The sequence below is a fragment of the Phacochoerus africanus genome, chromosome 4 (assembly GCF_016906955.1).
Source record: "Phacochoerus africanus isolate WHEZ1 chromosome 4, ROS_Pafr_v1, whole genome shotgun sequence".
In the NCBI taxonomy this organism is placed as follows: domain Eukaryota; kingdom Metazoa; phylum Chordata; class Mammalia; order Artiodactyla; family Suidae; genus Phacochoerus; species Phacochoerus africanus.
The window spans coordinates 60,432,841-60,448,788 of record NC_062547.1 but is presented as its reverse complement, the minus strand read 5'-3'; the positions used below and the strand labels follow the sequence as shown (position 1 = coordinate 60,448,788).

Here is a 15,948-nt window from a genome sequence, read left to right as displayed (position 1 = left end):
GCCCGAAATGAGAGTTCCGGGGCCGCCTCCAGCCCCGTGGTTTGAGTCTCAGCGCCGCCCCCAGTCGCGTGCCCTCAGAGGGGAAGGGCTCTAACCCCCTCTTCCAGGGGTTCCCTTAGAGGCCTGGACCTTCCCTCTAGGTTTCTAACTGGCCAAGGCGGTAAAAGTGTCCGAGGAGGGCTCAGGAGTTCTCACCTCCTTTGCTCAAGGCTACTCCTTAGGTCCCCAACTCAGATCTCAGACTGTCAGAAAAGAGATTGAAGGATGGATTCCAGAGTGAATCCCCCCACCCCCGCTCCGTTCTCAATTCTGGATGGGTTTGTGAAGAAGAGCATAAAGCCCTGGCATGGTGCAGCGTCCTTTACTGGGGCAAACTAGGCCTCTCTGCCTCAGTTTCCTCCTCAGCACGGCGAACGACTCCTAGCCAGCCTGAGGGTTCCTGTGGGAAGGTGCGACACAGCAGAAGGCTCCACAGTCTAAGCAATAGCGCCTGGCACTGGGGGCACATTCTTTTGGAGCCTCAGTTTGTCATCTCTGAAAAATGGGACCATAGTCACACCTGCCAGAGTGTTAAGGGGAGGTGGCGGGTTTTGCCTGAAATTGTTTTTCCAGGATATACACCCCTCCTCTCCTACAACCTCTGCCCTGCAATGTTTGCCTCACCCCTAGGGCACTTCAGGCTTCTGGGGCAAAATCTTGATATCCCACCTCCCCACCCAGTCTCTGATCCTCCCCCAGTCATTCCCCACTCTCCCCATCCAACCAGGTGCTCAGACCAGAGACCTGGAGGTGCGCGTGACAACTCTCTCCTTCGCTCATCCCCCATGTCCAATCCATCAGCAAATCCTGCTGGCTCTGATTCCAAAGTACATCCCTGTTCTGAGATTCGGACCCCCTTTCCCCATCCCATCTGGGTCTAGGCCCCACCATCTCTGTCTGGGATGCTGCCCAGCTTCCTCCTGGGCTTTCCCAGTAAACCCTCCAGCCCTCTTCTGCACAGCAGGCAGAGGGAGCTTCTAAAAGAAGCAAAGCAGGTCTTCACTGCCCTGCCACCCTCTCCCCCCTCCTTTTCTCCACTATCGTCATCCTCTTCCTTCCTCTCCCTCACTCCACTCCAGCTGCTGCAGCCCCATTTTCCCCAAATACACTTGGCTTGTTATCATCACAGGATTTGGTATGTTTGCTGTTCCCTCTGCAAGGATGCAGTTCCCCCCCAACCCCCCTACACACCCAGCTAGCACTTTTTCCATCAGGTCGCAGGTCAAGTGTTCTCAGAGGGTCACCCACTCTCCTTCCTAGGCACCCTCCATCCCCTTCCACTTTTTCAATTGTCTTTGTAACACAGTTCTTCAAACATCATCTTTCTCTTGAGACATCTTTAGATCATGAGCACCCTGAGAGCCATAAGGACCCCATGCTGGGCCCAGTGTCATTAGCAGGAGAAGAGCTCAGTAAACATTTGCAAAATAAAAAGATGGAGAATCCCAGTCCTTCTGAGTAGCAAGAAAACTCAGTCCCAGTGAATTATGGCATCTGGGGTCCCACCCAGGCCTTGACTTGCTGTGTGACCCAAGCTGGTAGTACCCTTCTCTGGTCCTTTACCTGTAGAAGGCTATGGATTGTTTGCCCAGCCCCACCCTGGAGCATGCCCTCTGCCTCCTGGGTGACCTCTACCTACTACCTTTGACTTTAAGGAATGAAACTTGAACTTTAGGTGCACTCTTCCCTGCCCTTGGTCCTCCAGGTGCCTTCCTTAACCCCTTCCTCCTCAGCCCCACCACCTCTTTGTGCAGGAAGGGGAACCAGCGTTGATGGAACTTCAGGCAAATATTGACCCAAGTCCTTGACAGTGGCTAGGAATGTACTGGGGGTACAGATGGAGGGAGCGCCCCACATGGGCTGGGGGAGGGGCTCCTCCTTAGTTTTTGCACCTAAGGATTTACGTCATCATCGGGCAGGGGGGTGGGGGAGACCCTCCAGCCCAACTCCCTGCATAATTCCGGGGGGGGGGAAACCAGGGAGAGGTGGTGGTAACAGCACCATCAGGTCCCATGTGAAGAGGGCACAGAGCTGCCTCTCCCATGCTGAGACCCCCATCCATGGTCAGGGCTCTTCAGTATGGGATTAGCTGCCTTGTGTTCCAGGCCAGTGTTCTCAAGAAGCGGGGACAGTGAGGGTCTGGACATGAGCTTGGGGCAGCAGAAAACCCAGGTTCAGGACCTGTGTGCAGGAGAAGGTAGGGCTTTATCATTTCAACCCCAGAGGATGAGCCTGGAGAGCTGGGATGCCTGGGTCTCAAGCTTTGTGCAGTCTGTACTTTAAAAATCCAGATCCCATATGAATTGGAGGTGAGACCTCAGGAGTGCAGAGGTGCCCATGTCCAAGGTCACAGAGGCCTAAGTTCCCTACCCTTCCGCACCCTGGAGAAGTCTGGATTCCCCAGGAGGAGCCAGTTATGTTGGGGGTGACAGATGTGCCCTTTCCCCTCCCCCCCCCACCCACTTCTAGCAAGCGCCGGGCCGTGATGCCCTGCCTGCTCCCCAGCCTGTACCCGGCTTGGCGGTGGGGGTCAGCAGGGTCGTGGCGAGGGCGGCAAGGGACAAAGGGTGCTTGTCCGATGCCCGCCCTGACCTCGGCCGCCGCTTCCCGGACGCCTGGCCCGCCTCTGATTCACGCCCTGGAGGGCCGCAGCGCAACCCCCCCCTCGCCCCCCGTCCCCCCCAGCCGCCCCGGCCGGGCCGCCCCGGGGGGTAGGAAGTGGGGGGGGGGGGCGAGGGGCGGCGCCGAGTCAACTTTCCCTCTTAAGCCCCGAAGGAATGTCGGCGGATTTCCTGAAACCCGACCCCGGCCGCCCGCCGGCCCGCCGCCCCTCACCTGGACCTGCTCCCTCGGGGATGGCAGGAGGGGCGCGGGGGCTCACCTGGGGGGCCAGGGTCAAGTCCTCCTTCCGCTCCCGCCCCAGGCGGCCTCTTGCAGCGGAAAGGGGGGTGGGTGGGAGGCAATCAAACCCTCTCACTCCTCTCTTGCGACCTAGAGCAGCGCCCGAACTCCCCCAGCCTCAGTTTCCCCTTTAGCTTTTAAAGGGGAGCGGGTGTCCTTCCTTCCTGTTGCGCTTTAAGAGGAAGCCTCTGAAGCCCGATTTTCCTGACGCCCCACCTTCCAGTCTTGTCAGAGGTCTGCTCGTCTCTTTTTGCTTCCCTTGTTTGTCATCTGGGCCAGCCGCCTTTGCCACCCTGAGCCTCAATTTCCTCATCTATAAATTAGGACAACCTACCAGTCCCTCCTTATAGGGTTTTTGCAAGAAAATGCTTGGGAAGTTTTTGTTTGGAATGAATGAAGAACAGTATTTGTGGAAGGCTTCAGTGCGCGGGGCTCTGGAATTGACATGTGTGGGCTTGAATTCTTGGCTCTGCCTGGATGTCCTAGGAACTAAGTTTCCCACCTGTGAAATGGGGTACAGTATTGGTCATAACCAATGGCTATTTCCCAAGGCGCAGGCCTGGTGAGCGGTGGTTTATATGTGGGGTTCCCTGGCTCTCCCGCAAACCACAGACTGGAAGCCCTCCCCTCTCGGTTGCGGCAGCTTAGCCCGGGAGGGGCGGGGCGGGACGGGGGAGGGGCCGCACGGGGATCCAGATGTTCACGGTCCGCCAGGCACAGCCGCGCCTGATTAAGCCACGTGGGGGCTGGCCGAGGCCGCTAAGATGAAAGAGCGGCGGCCGGCCAGGGGAGGGGGCGCGCCAGCGCCCCCCCCCCCCGCGTCCCCTCCTCCTCGTCCGGAACCTGCGGCACCCTCTGACCCGGGTCTGCTGGGGCGGAGCGTGGATGGGAGTTGCGCAGGCGGCAGGCACCTGTGCAGGGCAAGCCAACGATGGAGAGAGTGTCACTTTTGCAAGGACTCAGGCTTAAAGGGGCGCCCCTACTAACATGCATGCAGGAGAGGAAGCTAGGGGGAATCTCCTAACCCCAGATTCATAGGGCTGCACTGTGTCACCTTGGAGTGCGCAGTTGTGGAATCCAGAAGTGTTCTTGTTTGCCCCAAGTTTTCCCACGAGAATTAGAAATTTTAACAGCACTCAATCGTCCCTATCACCACTTCTGCTCCCCCTCCCACTCAGCCCCAGGCCGAGGGAACCCCACTCGGGGGGCCAGATTCCCTTGGGTCTGTGGATCAGGGCTGGGCCAGTGGGAGGAGAGGCTGGGGTAACCCTGGAGGGCCTGGGAGAGCTTCCTAAAGGAGGCAAACTGCACACAAGGTACCCCCTCTCCGATCTGCGTATCAGAGGAGTTGATGCCACAGATCTTTCCGAAGGCCTTCTTTAATCCAGCCCTGAAACCCTCAGGACCCACCACCTCCACTCTGGCGGGGCTCCGGCCAGCCCCACCGCCCTGCTGTTTTCTTTTCCAACAATCTCGTCCCCTCTTCGGGGCCCTCGCTGTTCTGCGTCGATTGCCCTTCTCGCGGGGCCAGCTCGAATATCGCCTACTCCTAGAGGCCTTTCTTGATTTCCCCTGGCAAATAGATCTCTCTCCCATCCTATCACCCTATGTTTCCTTTTGGCCCCTAGCGATGGCTGAGATCCCCTCGTCCCTGGATGTGAGGGAGGTGTTATGACACTCTGGAGATGGGACAGACGGCAGGGGCCACGATCCACCTGCCTCGCCCTGCTAGCACCCAGACAGTGCCGCAGCGCTGCTCCCGCGCCCATTCTCCGCATCCTCCACCCCGCCTTCCCAGGCTGCCTCGCTCGGGTGACGTCAGCGACCCAATCCCCGCTGCCGCCGCATCCTCCGTGCCTGCCAGGAGCTGGCGTCCCCCGCGTTCCTTGCGCCCGGCCTGGCCATGGCTTCGGTCGTACTGATGCCGCTCCTGCTGCTGCTGCTGCAGCCTCCACCCGCCACCCCCGCGCCGCCTGTTCGCGACCCCTTCGCCCTGCAGCTCGGGGACACGCAGAGCTGCCAGCTGCGGTGCCGAGACCGCTACCCTAGTCCGCAGCCGGCTCAGGTGAAGCGCATGCGGGTCCAGCGAGAGGATCCGCGATCTCTCCGATGGGGGAGGGGTTGAGGATGCGGTTTCTTCCTTGGGGAGCGGGAGACAGGGGTTCCTCGGAGGGGGAAGGGGTCAGAGAAGAGGGGTTTTCCAATGGAGATGAGTCCCTCTGGTGGGGGAAGGGCTGGGGTTCGTTCGAAGTGGATGGGGGTCCTGCAGGGGGGAGGGGCAGTGGGGTGCCTCTGATACGGGAGGGTTTAGGGATGTGGGTCCTTCTGATGAATTCGGGGTTGTGGAAGACCCTCTAAGCCTGGATGCCACCTCCCGGTCTCTGGCTGTACTGTGCTGCGCAAGGACCCTCGTGGCGCCCAACCCCCACCTCCCTCAGGCCTGACAGTCCCCTTCTCCTCCCCCTCTACCCAAGCAGCTTCCACATCCTCCACCCTACCCCCCTCAGTTACCAGTACCCCTCTCAAGTCAGATCCCAATTTTCCCAGGCCTGAAGGATGACAAAATCTCCTCTGAGCACCCCCCACCCCCAGGCCTGACAATCCCTCCTCATTGAAGCCTTTGGGGGAGGAGGGAACAATTTCCCTCCCTCTTACTCAATTTTCCAACCTTTACCCAAACCCAATGATGACTTCCATTGTTTATTCCCCTTCTCAAGCCCCCCTCCCTCTCTCCTCCTCAGAGTTTGAGGCCCTACTATTATTCTTAGCCTTCTCACCAACCTCACCCCAATCTCCCTAGATTTGGGGGGGCATCAAATCTTTTATCTCCCCCCCAGAGCTTCCAGTGCCGATCTCCTGCTGCTCTTCCCCCTCCCCACCCCCGCTGGGGCTAAGCGGCTAAGCCCCACATCTCCGCTTTCAGGAGGAGCTGGAGGAGGACCCCACTGAGTCCCCGCATGTGAATGCGTATGATAGGGCCGTGCTGATCAGTGCTTGTGAGCGAGGCTGCCGCCTCTTCTCCATCTGCCGCTTCGTGGCCAGGAGCTCCAAGCCCAATGCCACCCAAGCAGAGTGTGAAGCAGGTGAGGACTGGCTGGGTGAGCCAGAGTGGGGAGAGGTGGCCTGGGAAGGGCTGCCCCCACCCCTAGTCACCCCCTCCTGCTCCCTGCAGCCTGTGTGGAGGCTTATGTGAAGGAGACGGAGCAGCAGGCCTGCAGCGAGGGCTGCTGGAGCCAGAACCCACAGCTGGAACCTGAGCCTGAGCTGGAGCCAGAGCAGAAGGTGGGCACCCTCCCACCTGTGGCCCCAGGCGCATCCCGCCTCTCCTCTGCCCCCCAAAATCTGTACTCATATGCGGAGTCCCCCAAGCTCTCCATTCCATTCCGGGCCTACTGGGTGTCTCTGATTAAGCTATATCATGTCTCAAACCTCAATCATCATCTCCATGACGTGAGAAATCCTCCCTCCTCCCACCCCCACCATAACAGCCACTGTTTACAGCATTTACCAAGCATTTGTCCTGATCCAGGCCTGACCTCGGCCTGTTCCAAATTCCTTGTGCCACCCGGAGGCACCTGAGACAGTGTCACCCCCATTGCTTGCCCACAGAGCAACTGGCCAAGGTCACAGTTAGGGCTGTGCAGAGGTGAGATTTAAAGTCAGTGCCACCAGGACTTGTGGTGACCACCCCTCACCTCACTTGTGTTTAGTGGCACCAGAGCTGACTGTTGAGCAACCTTCATGCCAGTTCCTGGCCACTTTCCTTGCGATGAACAGGGAGCTTCTGTCATCTGGGGTGGGGGGCTCAGGACAGAGGTTCGGGGAAGAACAGCCTCCCAAGCACACACATAACACCCCCCTCCACCCCAGGGAGAGACAATGACTGCTCACCTGTCATAGTCTGGGAGTGAGTCTAGACCACACTGCATCAGGGGAAACCGAGGCAGAGGAAATCCTTCATCACAGCCAGAAACCCATGTGCTGGGATTCCCCAAAAAGACCTTTCCCCTCTTCCCTCATTTTCCTTCACCCTCTCCAGGCTTTCACTGTTCATACAAGCACAGTGCTCTGTCATTTCTTCCTATTCCGAGTTCTCTTCTGATGCTGTCAAAATAAGAGCAATGATGATGGTGAACATTTCTAATAAGAGCAGCTACTACCTATTAGGCACTTGTGCCATTGTCTACTTGAAATCTCATAGCAATCCCATGAAGGAATAGAATCACCCCATTTTAGGGCTCAGAGGGCAATCCACATTCCCAAGGGCACACAGCCAGCCAAATGCAGTGCTGAGGTCTGGATTCTTTGTATGAAGTCCTTTTGCCCCAAACCACTTACTGGATTTTGATCCCAGTGAATTCTCCCAGCTCCCCTCCCATTGGTTAATGTCCTATGTTGATGACATTTCTGTGCCTTGGGCCTCCCCTTGGCAGAGAAAGGTCCTGGAAGCTCCGAGTGGGGCCTTCTCGCTCCTGGACTTGTTTTCCACCCTCTGCAATGACCTTGTCAACTCGGCTCAGGGCTTCGTCTCCTCTACCTGGACATACTACCTGCAGACTGACAATGGGAAGGTGGTGGTATTCCAGGTGAGGGCTCTGGCAGGGGCCATACCAGAGTAGTGGTTGGGTGGTCAGGGTAGGAAGGCGGGATGTGTTGTTTCTTGGCTCAGGGGATGCCTAGTCCACAGGTAAGCAAATTGCAGGGACAGTTGGATCCAGAAATTCAGTGTCTTCCTCTATCCTTTGACTCTGCAGTCTTTTGAGGTGGCTTCATTCCCAAGCAAGCGCTTTCCTCCTCACAGCATGGTGGATGCCTGAGGCTCTAGGTTACAACCTCTCTCAAGATTTTGACTAAGCTGATTGGACCTGGCTGGCCATGTGATGACCTTTCAGCTAATCCTTGTGATTCTTTTGGCTTGCCCTGGATCATGTCCCTACTTTAGGAGCTGGAGGATGGGGTCAAGAAAATCAGGGCCACACAATGGCAGGGGACTGCATCTGCACTGTTTCACAGCTCCACAGAGGGTGTCTTCTCTCTCCCCAGTGGACCTAGGTACCAGCTGAGCATGGGACAGTGTAACCCACATGGGGGCACAGAGAGGTGCTTGCTAGGGCCAAGGTGGTGCCTTTCTAAAAGACTTCTCTGTGCTGTCTTATTCCTGGTCCAGACCCAGCCTGTAGTAGAGAGCCTGGGGCATGAGGGGACCCGTCTGCAGCGAGTAGAGGTGACCTGGCGGGGATCCCACCCTGAGGCCTTGGAGGTGCATGTTGGTAAGGTCCAAACCTAGACCAGTGTTCCTGCCACAGGTGCTCCACTGCCACAAAGGGTCCTCCTGGCAAACAAATCCTTGAGGATTGGGATTTCCATTTCTCAACTCCTGGGGCTCCATGGTCCGTCTCCCAAGGTTCCATAGACCATCTCCCCAGGTTCTGTGGTCCATCTCCCAGGGGTCCATGGTCCATCTCCCAGGGTCTATGATCCATTTCCCAGGGTTCCATGTTCCATCTCCCAGGGTTCTATGATCTGTCTCCCAGGCTTCCATGGTCCATCTCCCCAGGTTCGGTGGTCCATCCCCCAGAGTTCCATGGTCCATCTCCCCAGGTTCCATGGTCCATCTCCCAGGTTCCATGGTCCACCTTTCAGGGTTTTGATCTATTCCAGGACCCCATGCCCCATTGTCCCAGGTCCTGGCCTCCTTTCTTCTTTACATGGCTTCTGTCACCTCTCGGCAAAAGTCTGGAGGCTGCTGAGAGGTGACCTGTTCTCTCAGACCCCGTAGGCCCCTTGGACAAGGTAAGAAAGGCCAAGATTCGAGTCAAGACCAGCAGCAAAACCAAGATTGAGTCTGATGAACTTCAGGACAATGACTTCCTCAGTTGCATGTCCCGGTGGGTGGCAGAACACTGGAGGTGGGGTGGGGGTGGGGCCGGAGGGGAGGGGCTCTCTGACCCCACCAGGGCCACTGAGCAAGCCTGCTGGGTGGGGCAGGCGCTCCGGGCTTCCTCGCTGGATCCTGGCCTGCTGTCTCTTCCTCTCTGTGCTGGTGATGCTGTGGCTGAGCTGCTCCACTCTGGTGACTGCACCCGGCCAGCACCTCAAGTTCCAGGTGGGTGAGGCCAGCGGGCAGGGCCAGGAGCATGGGAGGAGAACTGTTCCCTCATCTGAATAGGGCCACCCCCTCTCCCATGGAGCCAGGGACCCCGATTGGCTGAGTGACCATAGGCAAGTTTCTTCACTCCCATGTGAAAATGCAGGAAAACAACGCCCATTCTTAGTAGGGGAGACCTGAGATCAGGGGTGGGAAGTAGGTTTGCCTGGGTGGGGTGGGGTTGGCGGGGAGACTCATAGCCCTCCCTCCCTCTTCCTCCCCCTGCAGCCCCTGACTCTGGAGCAGCACAAGGGCTTTATGGTAGAGCCAGACTGGCCTCTGTACCCTCCCCCATCTCACACCTTTGCAGACAGCCCCCCACCCTACAAGCTGAAGCTGGACCTGACCAAGCTGTAGGCCTCCATTGCCAAGTACAAGGGCTCCTCAGGCCTTCCTTGCCCTTTGCCTAAGAGGCCAGGTCAGGGTGGGACCATCCTTGGGCTCCTCCTTCCCCCTTATTCTCCTTCTGTCCCAAGCCCTGCCCCTCACCCCCTGGATCCTGGGGTTGCCATGCCCCTGCTGGGAAGGGGGGAATCTGACTTTGGTTCCTCCCTGCCCCCCATCCCCAGAGCGTGTTACTTTTGTCTTTTATTGTGTAGTTTCTTGAGTATTTGAACCCCAGTTCTGTGCTGCCTTCCTTCTTCCTCTCTCCCCTCTCTGGGGGGCTGAGGTCACAGGGGAGCCACCTTGTGTTAGGGCTTCCCCTTTTCTCCCCACCCCATCTCTGGAGATCTAGCCCCCTGAGAGGAGGCCCCCTGAGGGAAGAGGTGGTGGGTAGCTCCATACTGGGAAGGCAGATAAGGCTGGAATTGCAGCATGGGGGTCAGGAGGAATAAACCGTGTAAATAAGAAATGCCTTCGACTGAGCCTGCTTCTGTTGGTCTTTCCGTTTGTCCCTTGGGGAGTGGCTTGAACATGGCCATGACCCCTGCCCACGAGGCCCCTTCTGAGACAGGGGTGGGAGGGGAACCCTGGGAACTCCTCATGGCTTGAGTGGTGTGAACCAGCTGCCATCTGGAACGACAGCTTCTCTGCTACCCAGCCCATGTCATGTTCCTAATGAGGGGTGTCTCTGGAAAAGTGTCTTGTGCCACCTGCCTGGCCCAGGTGGGTCAGGGCCACTTCTTGGGCCCCCCAGTCCCTCCTGTGAAGTGGACAGGTCACATCTTGAAAAGGATATTGGTTAATTTTGTTGCCACGTGGCTTCCATCCCCCTTTCTTTGGGGGATGGAGCTCTGCCCCATTGGAGGTGGGAGGCAGGCTCAGGACACTGGTCATGGGTTCTGCACCCCTTCCCTACCCAAGGGGTCCAGAGTTGGTGTTCTTCCCCCACACTTTTCATTTGAGAAGAGCCTTGCAGGATGGGAGCAAGAGGCCCTGATGAGGCCACAGCCATGGCATTCCTTCCTCCTTGTCTATTCTGTAGACTCCCCAAGATCCTCCCAATAAATCTTTTGATTAAGTCAGCTGTAGTTGCTTCTGTTGCTGGCAACCAGCAATTCCTGGCTGGTGGGGGCCATATCTCCCAAGAATAGTTTGGGACGAGTGGCATGGCGGTCAATGGCCATGGTTTCCAAGGGCTGATGGAGGCCTGTGAGTGATGGGCAGGTAGTGGGGGGAAGGTAAGTTGGAGAGATCTGAATAGGGCTAGTTATCTACCTGTCCACACTTCACCCTGCCCTGTGTGCTGGGAGGTTGATTCACATTCACGTGGGCCCTCAGACTTTTGCTAGAGTCAGCCAGGGGGGCCACCAGCAGGAGGTGGAAGGAAGAAGGGGTGAGAAGATGAGGGTTTTTCCTCTCCACATTTCCCGCCTTGCATCCCCCAACCCAAGGCCGTGGTTTCAGCAAGTGAGCCATCTGCCTGGGCATGTTAACAGCTCCCCACTGTTGTCCATTCTGTGTGCTGTACCACCCTATGTCAGTTACCCAGCCCTGCCACATCTTTGCAAATATCCCCTTTTTACCACTCTCTCTCTCTCTTTTTTCTTTCTTTCCATTTTTGGCTGCCCCGTGGCATATGGAGCGCCTTAGCCAGGGATAAGATCCAAGCCGCAGTTGCAACCAAAGCCACAGCTGCAACCTAAGCCACAGCTGTGGCAACGCTGGATCTTTAAGCCACTATGTCCAGCTGGGGATCAAACCCACGTCCCCGTGCTCCCAAGATGCTGCCAATCCCATCTTGCCACAGCAGGAGCTCTTAATACCACTCTCTTGAATCATCCATTCTGAGGGACTCCTGCCTGCTGCCAGGACTCTGCCTGATATCATGAGCATCAGGATTCAACATAAAGCCAATTTAAGGAATGTTGTTCTCAGCCCAGCGTGGGGCTCAAGGCAGCCCCTAGGAACACCGCCAGGAAATAAGACCTGGACAGAGCTGAAAAGTGATGGCAAGCCAGCACTGCCAAGCAGAACTTTCTGTGATGATGGAAATGTTCTGTCTGCACCACCCCCAGCCACACGGTGTTGCGGAGCCCTTGTCATGTCTAGTGCAACCTAAGGATTGTTTCTCATTTTCTGTAGTTTGATGTATGTTTAAGGTTTTTCCTCTATTTTTTTTTTTTGGTGGGGTCAAAAATAAGCATCATGTAAAATTTGTCATTTTAGCAAGTTTTTAAGAGGACAGTTCAGTGGCATCGGGTATATCCGCAATGTTGTATAATTATCACCACTATCTGTTTGAATGGTTGCTGAAGTTCCTCAGCCCAGCTCAAAGCAGACCTTAGCTGTCCCTGCCCCTGGCCTCCTCATCTCAATGGTTCCAGACACCTGTGTGGCATCTTCTCTGTCCTCACTCTGCCTTACCCCATCAGCAGGGCCTATTCCCCAGGGCCTCCAGCCCACATGCATCTCTGTATCTCCATGGCAACAGCTGAGGTCCAAGCTGCCACCTCTCACCCAATGGAGCAAATCTCACCCTACACATTACCCACTTAACCTAGTGCACCACATGGAGTTCCCATTGTGGCGAAGTGGAAACAAATCCGACTAGGAACCATGAGGTTGCGGGTTTGATCCCTGGCCTCGCTCCATGGGTTAAGGATCTGGCGTTGCCTTGAGCTGTGGTGTAGGCCGGCAGCTGTAGCTCTGATTAGACCCCTAGCCTGGGAACATCCATATGCCAAGAGTATGGCCCTAAAAAGCAAAACCAAACCAAACCAAAACAAAACCTAGTGTGCCACAGGGGAACTTCCTCTGCAACCACTTCCATAGAGGTTTTGCCCCTTGCTTACTATACTCTGGCCATAAAGGTTCTTTCTGGATTCTGCAGGCCTACCTTTTCTGTTCCAGCCCCAGAACCTTTGCACTTGCATTTCCCTCTGCCAGGAACACCCTGGAGCCCTGTTCTACCCAAGTTCTCAAAAAAAAAAAAACTGGCTCCTCCTCAGTCAAAATTATCCCTGCCACCATAGACTGGGCCAGCACCCCCTGTTATACCCATGTTCAGCTCTCTGTTTTTCTTCCCTTTGCTTACCACATTTATAGTGGATTAATAATTCCTCCTTCCTTCCTTCCTCTCTCTTTCCCTCTCTCTTTCTTTCTTTCTTTCTTTTTCTTTCTTTCTCTCTTTCTCTCTTTCTCTCTCTCTCTCTCTTTCTTTCTTTCTTTCTTTTTTTCTTTCTTTCTGTCTTTTTAGGGCCACACTCATGGTATATGGAAGTTCCTAGGCTAGGGGTCAAATCGCAGCTACGGCTGCTGGCCTATGCCACAGCCACAGCAACATGGGATCCCAGTCACTGTCTGCGACCTACACCACAGCTCATGGCAATGCCAGATCCTTAACCCACTGAGTGAGGCCAGAGATTGAACCCACATGCTCATGGATACTAGTCAGGTACGTTACCACTGAGCCATAATGGGAACTCCTCTTTTTTTTTTCCTTCCCATGGCATGTGGAAGTTCCCAGGCCAGAGATTGAACTTGCGTCACAGGAGTCACCCGAGCCACAGCAGTGACAATGCCGGATCTTTAACCTGCTGAGCCACCAGGGAAGTCCCATGATTATTTGTTTCAATATCAGCTTCCTTTGACATATTTTATGAGCTCCATGAAGGCAGCTTCCAAGGGTCTCACATGCAACCTGGCACGGATCATAATTACATGGATCAGTAACTATTTTTGCTTGGGTGTCTCTCTGCTTCCCTTTCAGACCCCAAAAGCAGCCTCACCCAGTCAAGTTCATTCCCTACGTGGGATCTGACCTCATCCCTCTCCTACAGGCTCCCCGTTGCCCTCAGCCACCATCTGATTTCCTCTGCTTACCTTTTAAAGGCTTTTAATCCTCGCCAGGCTGGCAGCCATTTCTCCTGTTATGGCCCTTCAATCTTTTAGTCTGAAGACATAAGGGACTTAAGTTCCCATCATGGCTCAGTGGTTAGCGAATCTGACTAGGAACCATGAGGTTGCAGTTCGATCCCTGGTCACGCTCAGTGGGTTAAGGATCTGGCGTTGCCATGAGCTGTGGTGTAGTTTGCAGACAAGACTTGAATCGTACGTTGCTGTGGCTGTGGCGGAGGCAGGCGGCTGCAGCTCTGATTAGACTCCTAGCCTGGGAACCTCCATATGCTGTGGGTGTGGCCCTAGAAAAGAGAAAAGACAAAAAAATAAATAAAAAATAAAAATAAAATAAAGACAAAAATTAAAAAAAAAAGACATAAGGGATGTTGTCCTGTTTCTTGCAGTAACATCAATGTTTCAGCCTCCAGACCTTTGCTTTGCTGCTCAGAATGCCATCACAGGAGTTCCCGTCGTGGCGCAGTGGTTAACGAATCCGACTAGGAACCATGACGTTGCGGGTTCAGTCCCTGCCCTTGCTCAGTGGGTTAATGATCCGGCGTTGCCGTGAGCTGTGGTGTAGGTCACAGAGGCAGCTCGGATCCCGAGTTGCTGTGGCTCTGGCGTAGGCTACAGCTACGATTGGACCCCTAGCCTGGGAACCTCCATATGCCGCGGGAGTGGCCCAAGAAATGGCAAAAAGACAAAAAAAAAAAAAAAAGAATGCCATCACAGACTTGGTAGGAATCCGCCTGGCCCCTTTTCTTAGAGACATTTGGTCTGGTTTGATCAAACCTGTGTGGCTCAGGGAAGTTGAGTAGCATGACCCAAGCCTCCTTGAGTAATGGTGGGATTTATTGAGAAAGAGTCATGCTCTGTTAACTGAGGTTGTCGAGCTGAGAGGATGTGAGTCTAAAGATAAAGGGATGGAGAGAGACAGTGTCTTCATGCCATTGCTGGAAGTCCTGTATCAAGCTGTGCCTGAAGCCATCTCATCCCTTGAGTTTTGGCTTAAGCCAATTTATGTTGGGCTTCTTGGAACTGAAAAGTTGTGGTTTATCCCTGTCTCTTTGTCCTCCCTCCTCTCTCTCAAGACTGAGCTGCAAGGGTATACTTTTTTTGTTTGTTTGCTCCTGCGTGCCTAGTGCATTCATTCTTGAAATCCTGGTGACTAGCCCAGGTCCGGGCCCATAGTAGATGCCTCATAGAGGGGGAACGAATAATGACAGATGATGTGGGTAGAAACCATGAGTGCTGTGAGTGTGTGGAAGTGGGAGAAGAGTCCCTTCTAAGCAGGTGGTGAGTGATGTCTTCCTGGAAGAGGTGGCAGCTGACTTGGGCTTTGAAGGATGGGTAGGATCCTGGGAGAGGGGAGGGTGTCCCAGGTGCATGGGTGTGTGTTTTGGAGGTGCGTGTGTGCATTCAGAGAAAAGTAATGCCTACTCACATCACTCTGCGGGAGGGGCCCTGAGTGCCAAGCCAAGTCTCTTCTGGAGCCTCAGGAGAGTGGGAGCCCTTCACCTCCATCTGAAGCTCCTCTCAGGGGCAAAGGCCCACAGAGCTGACCTACAGATAAGTCCTGACAACGCAGCTCTCTGAGCCTCTTTCCTCCTCTGCCCCCAGGCTCTGTGAGACATCTGGGAAACCACTCTTTCTGCCCTTCCCTCCACCTTCCTCTCAAACTCCCATGCAGACCTGATGGAGGGTGGGTGGGTGGCTGGTGTCATGGCAACAGGCAGGAGTGCCTACGTGTCTGGGTAGTAAGGGTTGTCATGGAAACCAGCGGTCCTGGTTCCCTGGCGACTGGCCTGAGTTCTGGGCCTAGGGATGGGAAGGGAGGGAGGGAGGTGTCCCTGGAGACACTCTGTAAACACTTGGAGGGAAGGAAGGGGACTCATGTCTTTCCCTTCTGTGAGGGAGGAAGTTCAGGCCAGATCCCAGCTGGGGATTGCTCAGGTCCCTGCTTGGGGCCAGGTGTGAATCCAGTAGGGAAGCTGAAGCCTCCAGGGATCCCGTGTCACATGATGGTGCCACCATCCTCTTCACACCCAGTCCCACAAGGCTCCATGCGGCTCCTGGCACACTCCCCCCACACAGTCTCTTCCCTCTGGCTGGAAGGCTCTGCTTTCTTCCTGGCCAGCTCTTCAGTCTGAATGTCCTCCTTGACCTCCTGGCTCAGCCCAGTCCCCCTAAATCACTATGTCCCAACTCAAGCCTCTATCATGTTGACAATTAAGTTATTGCTTCTTTGCTTGTGTGATGATTGGTTTAATAAATGTTCCCTCTGCCAGATGCGACACTGTAGCAGTCTCGGTCACAGCTGTGTCCCACACACTGAGGAGGCTGCTCTCAATTCATCTTTGTTAACACTCTCCCTCCTAGCTTCAAGCCTTGCCCATGTCTGCCCAGCCAATGTGGTCTAGTCTCTGTCCTTCAGGCTCTTTCTGGCACCTGGCTTGGTCCTACACATTCCCTCCACCTGGCATGTTCTGCAACATTCTGGGCCCTTCCATGATCATCTGGAATGTCCCAGAACACCCCGAAACATTCTGTCTCAAGCTTTTATTATTTTATTTTATTTC

At 55.2% G+C, this 15,948-nt stretch overlaps 1 protein-coding gene across 2 annotated transcripts; it reads left to right on the top strand.

Moving 5' to 3' along the window:
- The first annotated feature begins 4,754 nt into the window (after positions 1-4,754).
- Positions 4,755-9,941, top strand: TMEM59L (transmembrane protein 59 like). 2 transcript variants are annotated; one of them, XM_047776545.1, is made up of 8 exons: positions 4,756-5,005; positions 5,864-6,023; positions 6,113-6,222; positions 7,374-7,526; positions 8,108-8,210; positions 8,711-8,828; positions 8,929-9,046; positions 9,317-9,941. In XM_047776545.1, the coding sequence occupies exons 1-8, from the start codon at positions 4,844-4,846 to the stop codon at positions 9,443-9,445; spliced, it is 1,053 nt and encodes a 350-aa protein (XP_047632501.1). In that variant the 5' UTR covers positions 4,756-4,843; the 3' UTR covers positions 9,446-9,941. The 2 variants fall into 2 exon arrangements, with proteins under 2 accessions (XP_047632503.1, XP_047632501.1); XM_047776547.1 differs by lacking the exon at positions 7,374-7,526 and having other exon boundaries at positions 4,755-5,005.
- The last annotated feature ends 6,007 nt before the right edge of the window (positions 9,942-15,948 follow it).

Bases quoted from the DNA above. Each gene is read 5' to 3' on its own strand.
- TMEM59L (XM_047776545.1), top strand. From the start codon at position 4,844: ATGGCTTCGGTCGTACTGATGCCGCTCCTGCTGCTGCTGCTGCAGCCT. The intron at 5,006-5,863 runs GTGAAGCGCATG...CTCCGCTTTCAG, and splicing joins CTAGTCCGCAGCCGGCTCAG to GAGGAGCTGGAGGAGGACCC. The intron at 6,223-7,373 runs GTGGGCACCCTC...TCCCCTTGGCAG, and splicing joins AGCTGGAGCCAGAGCAGAAG to AGAAAGGTCCTGGAAGCTCC.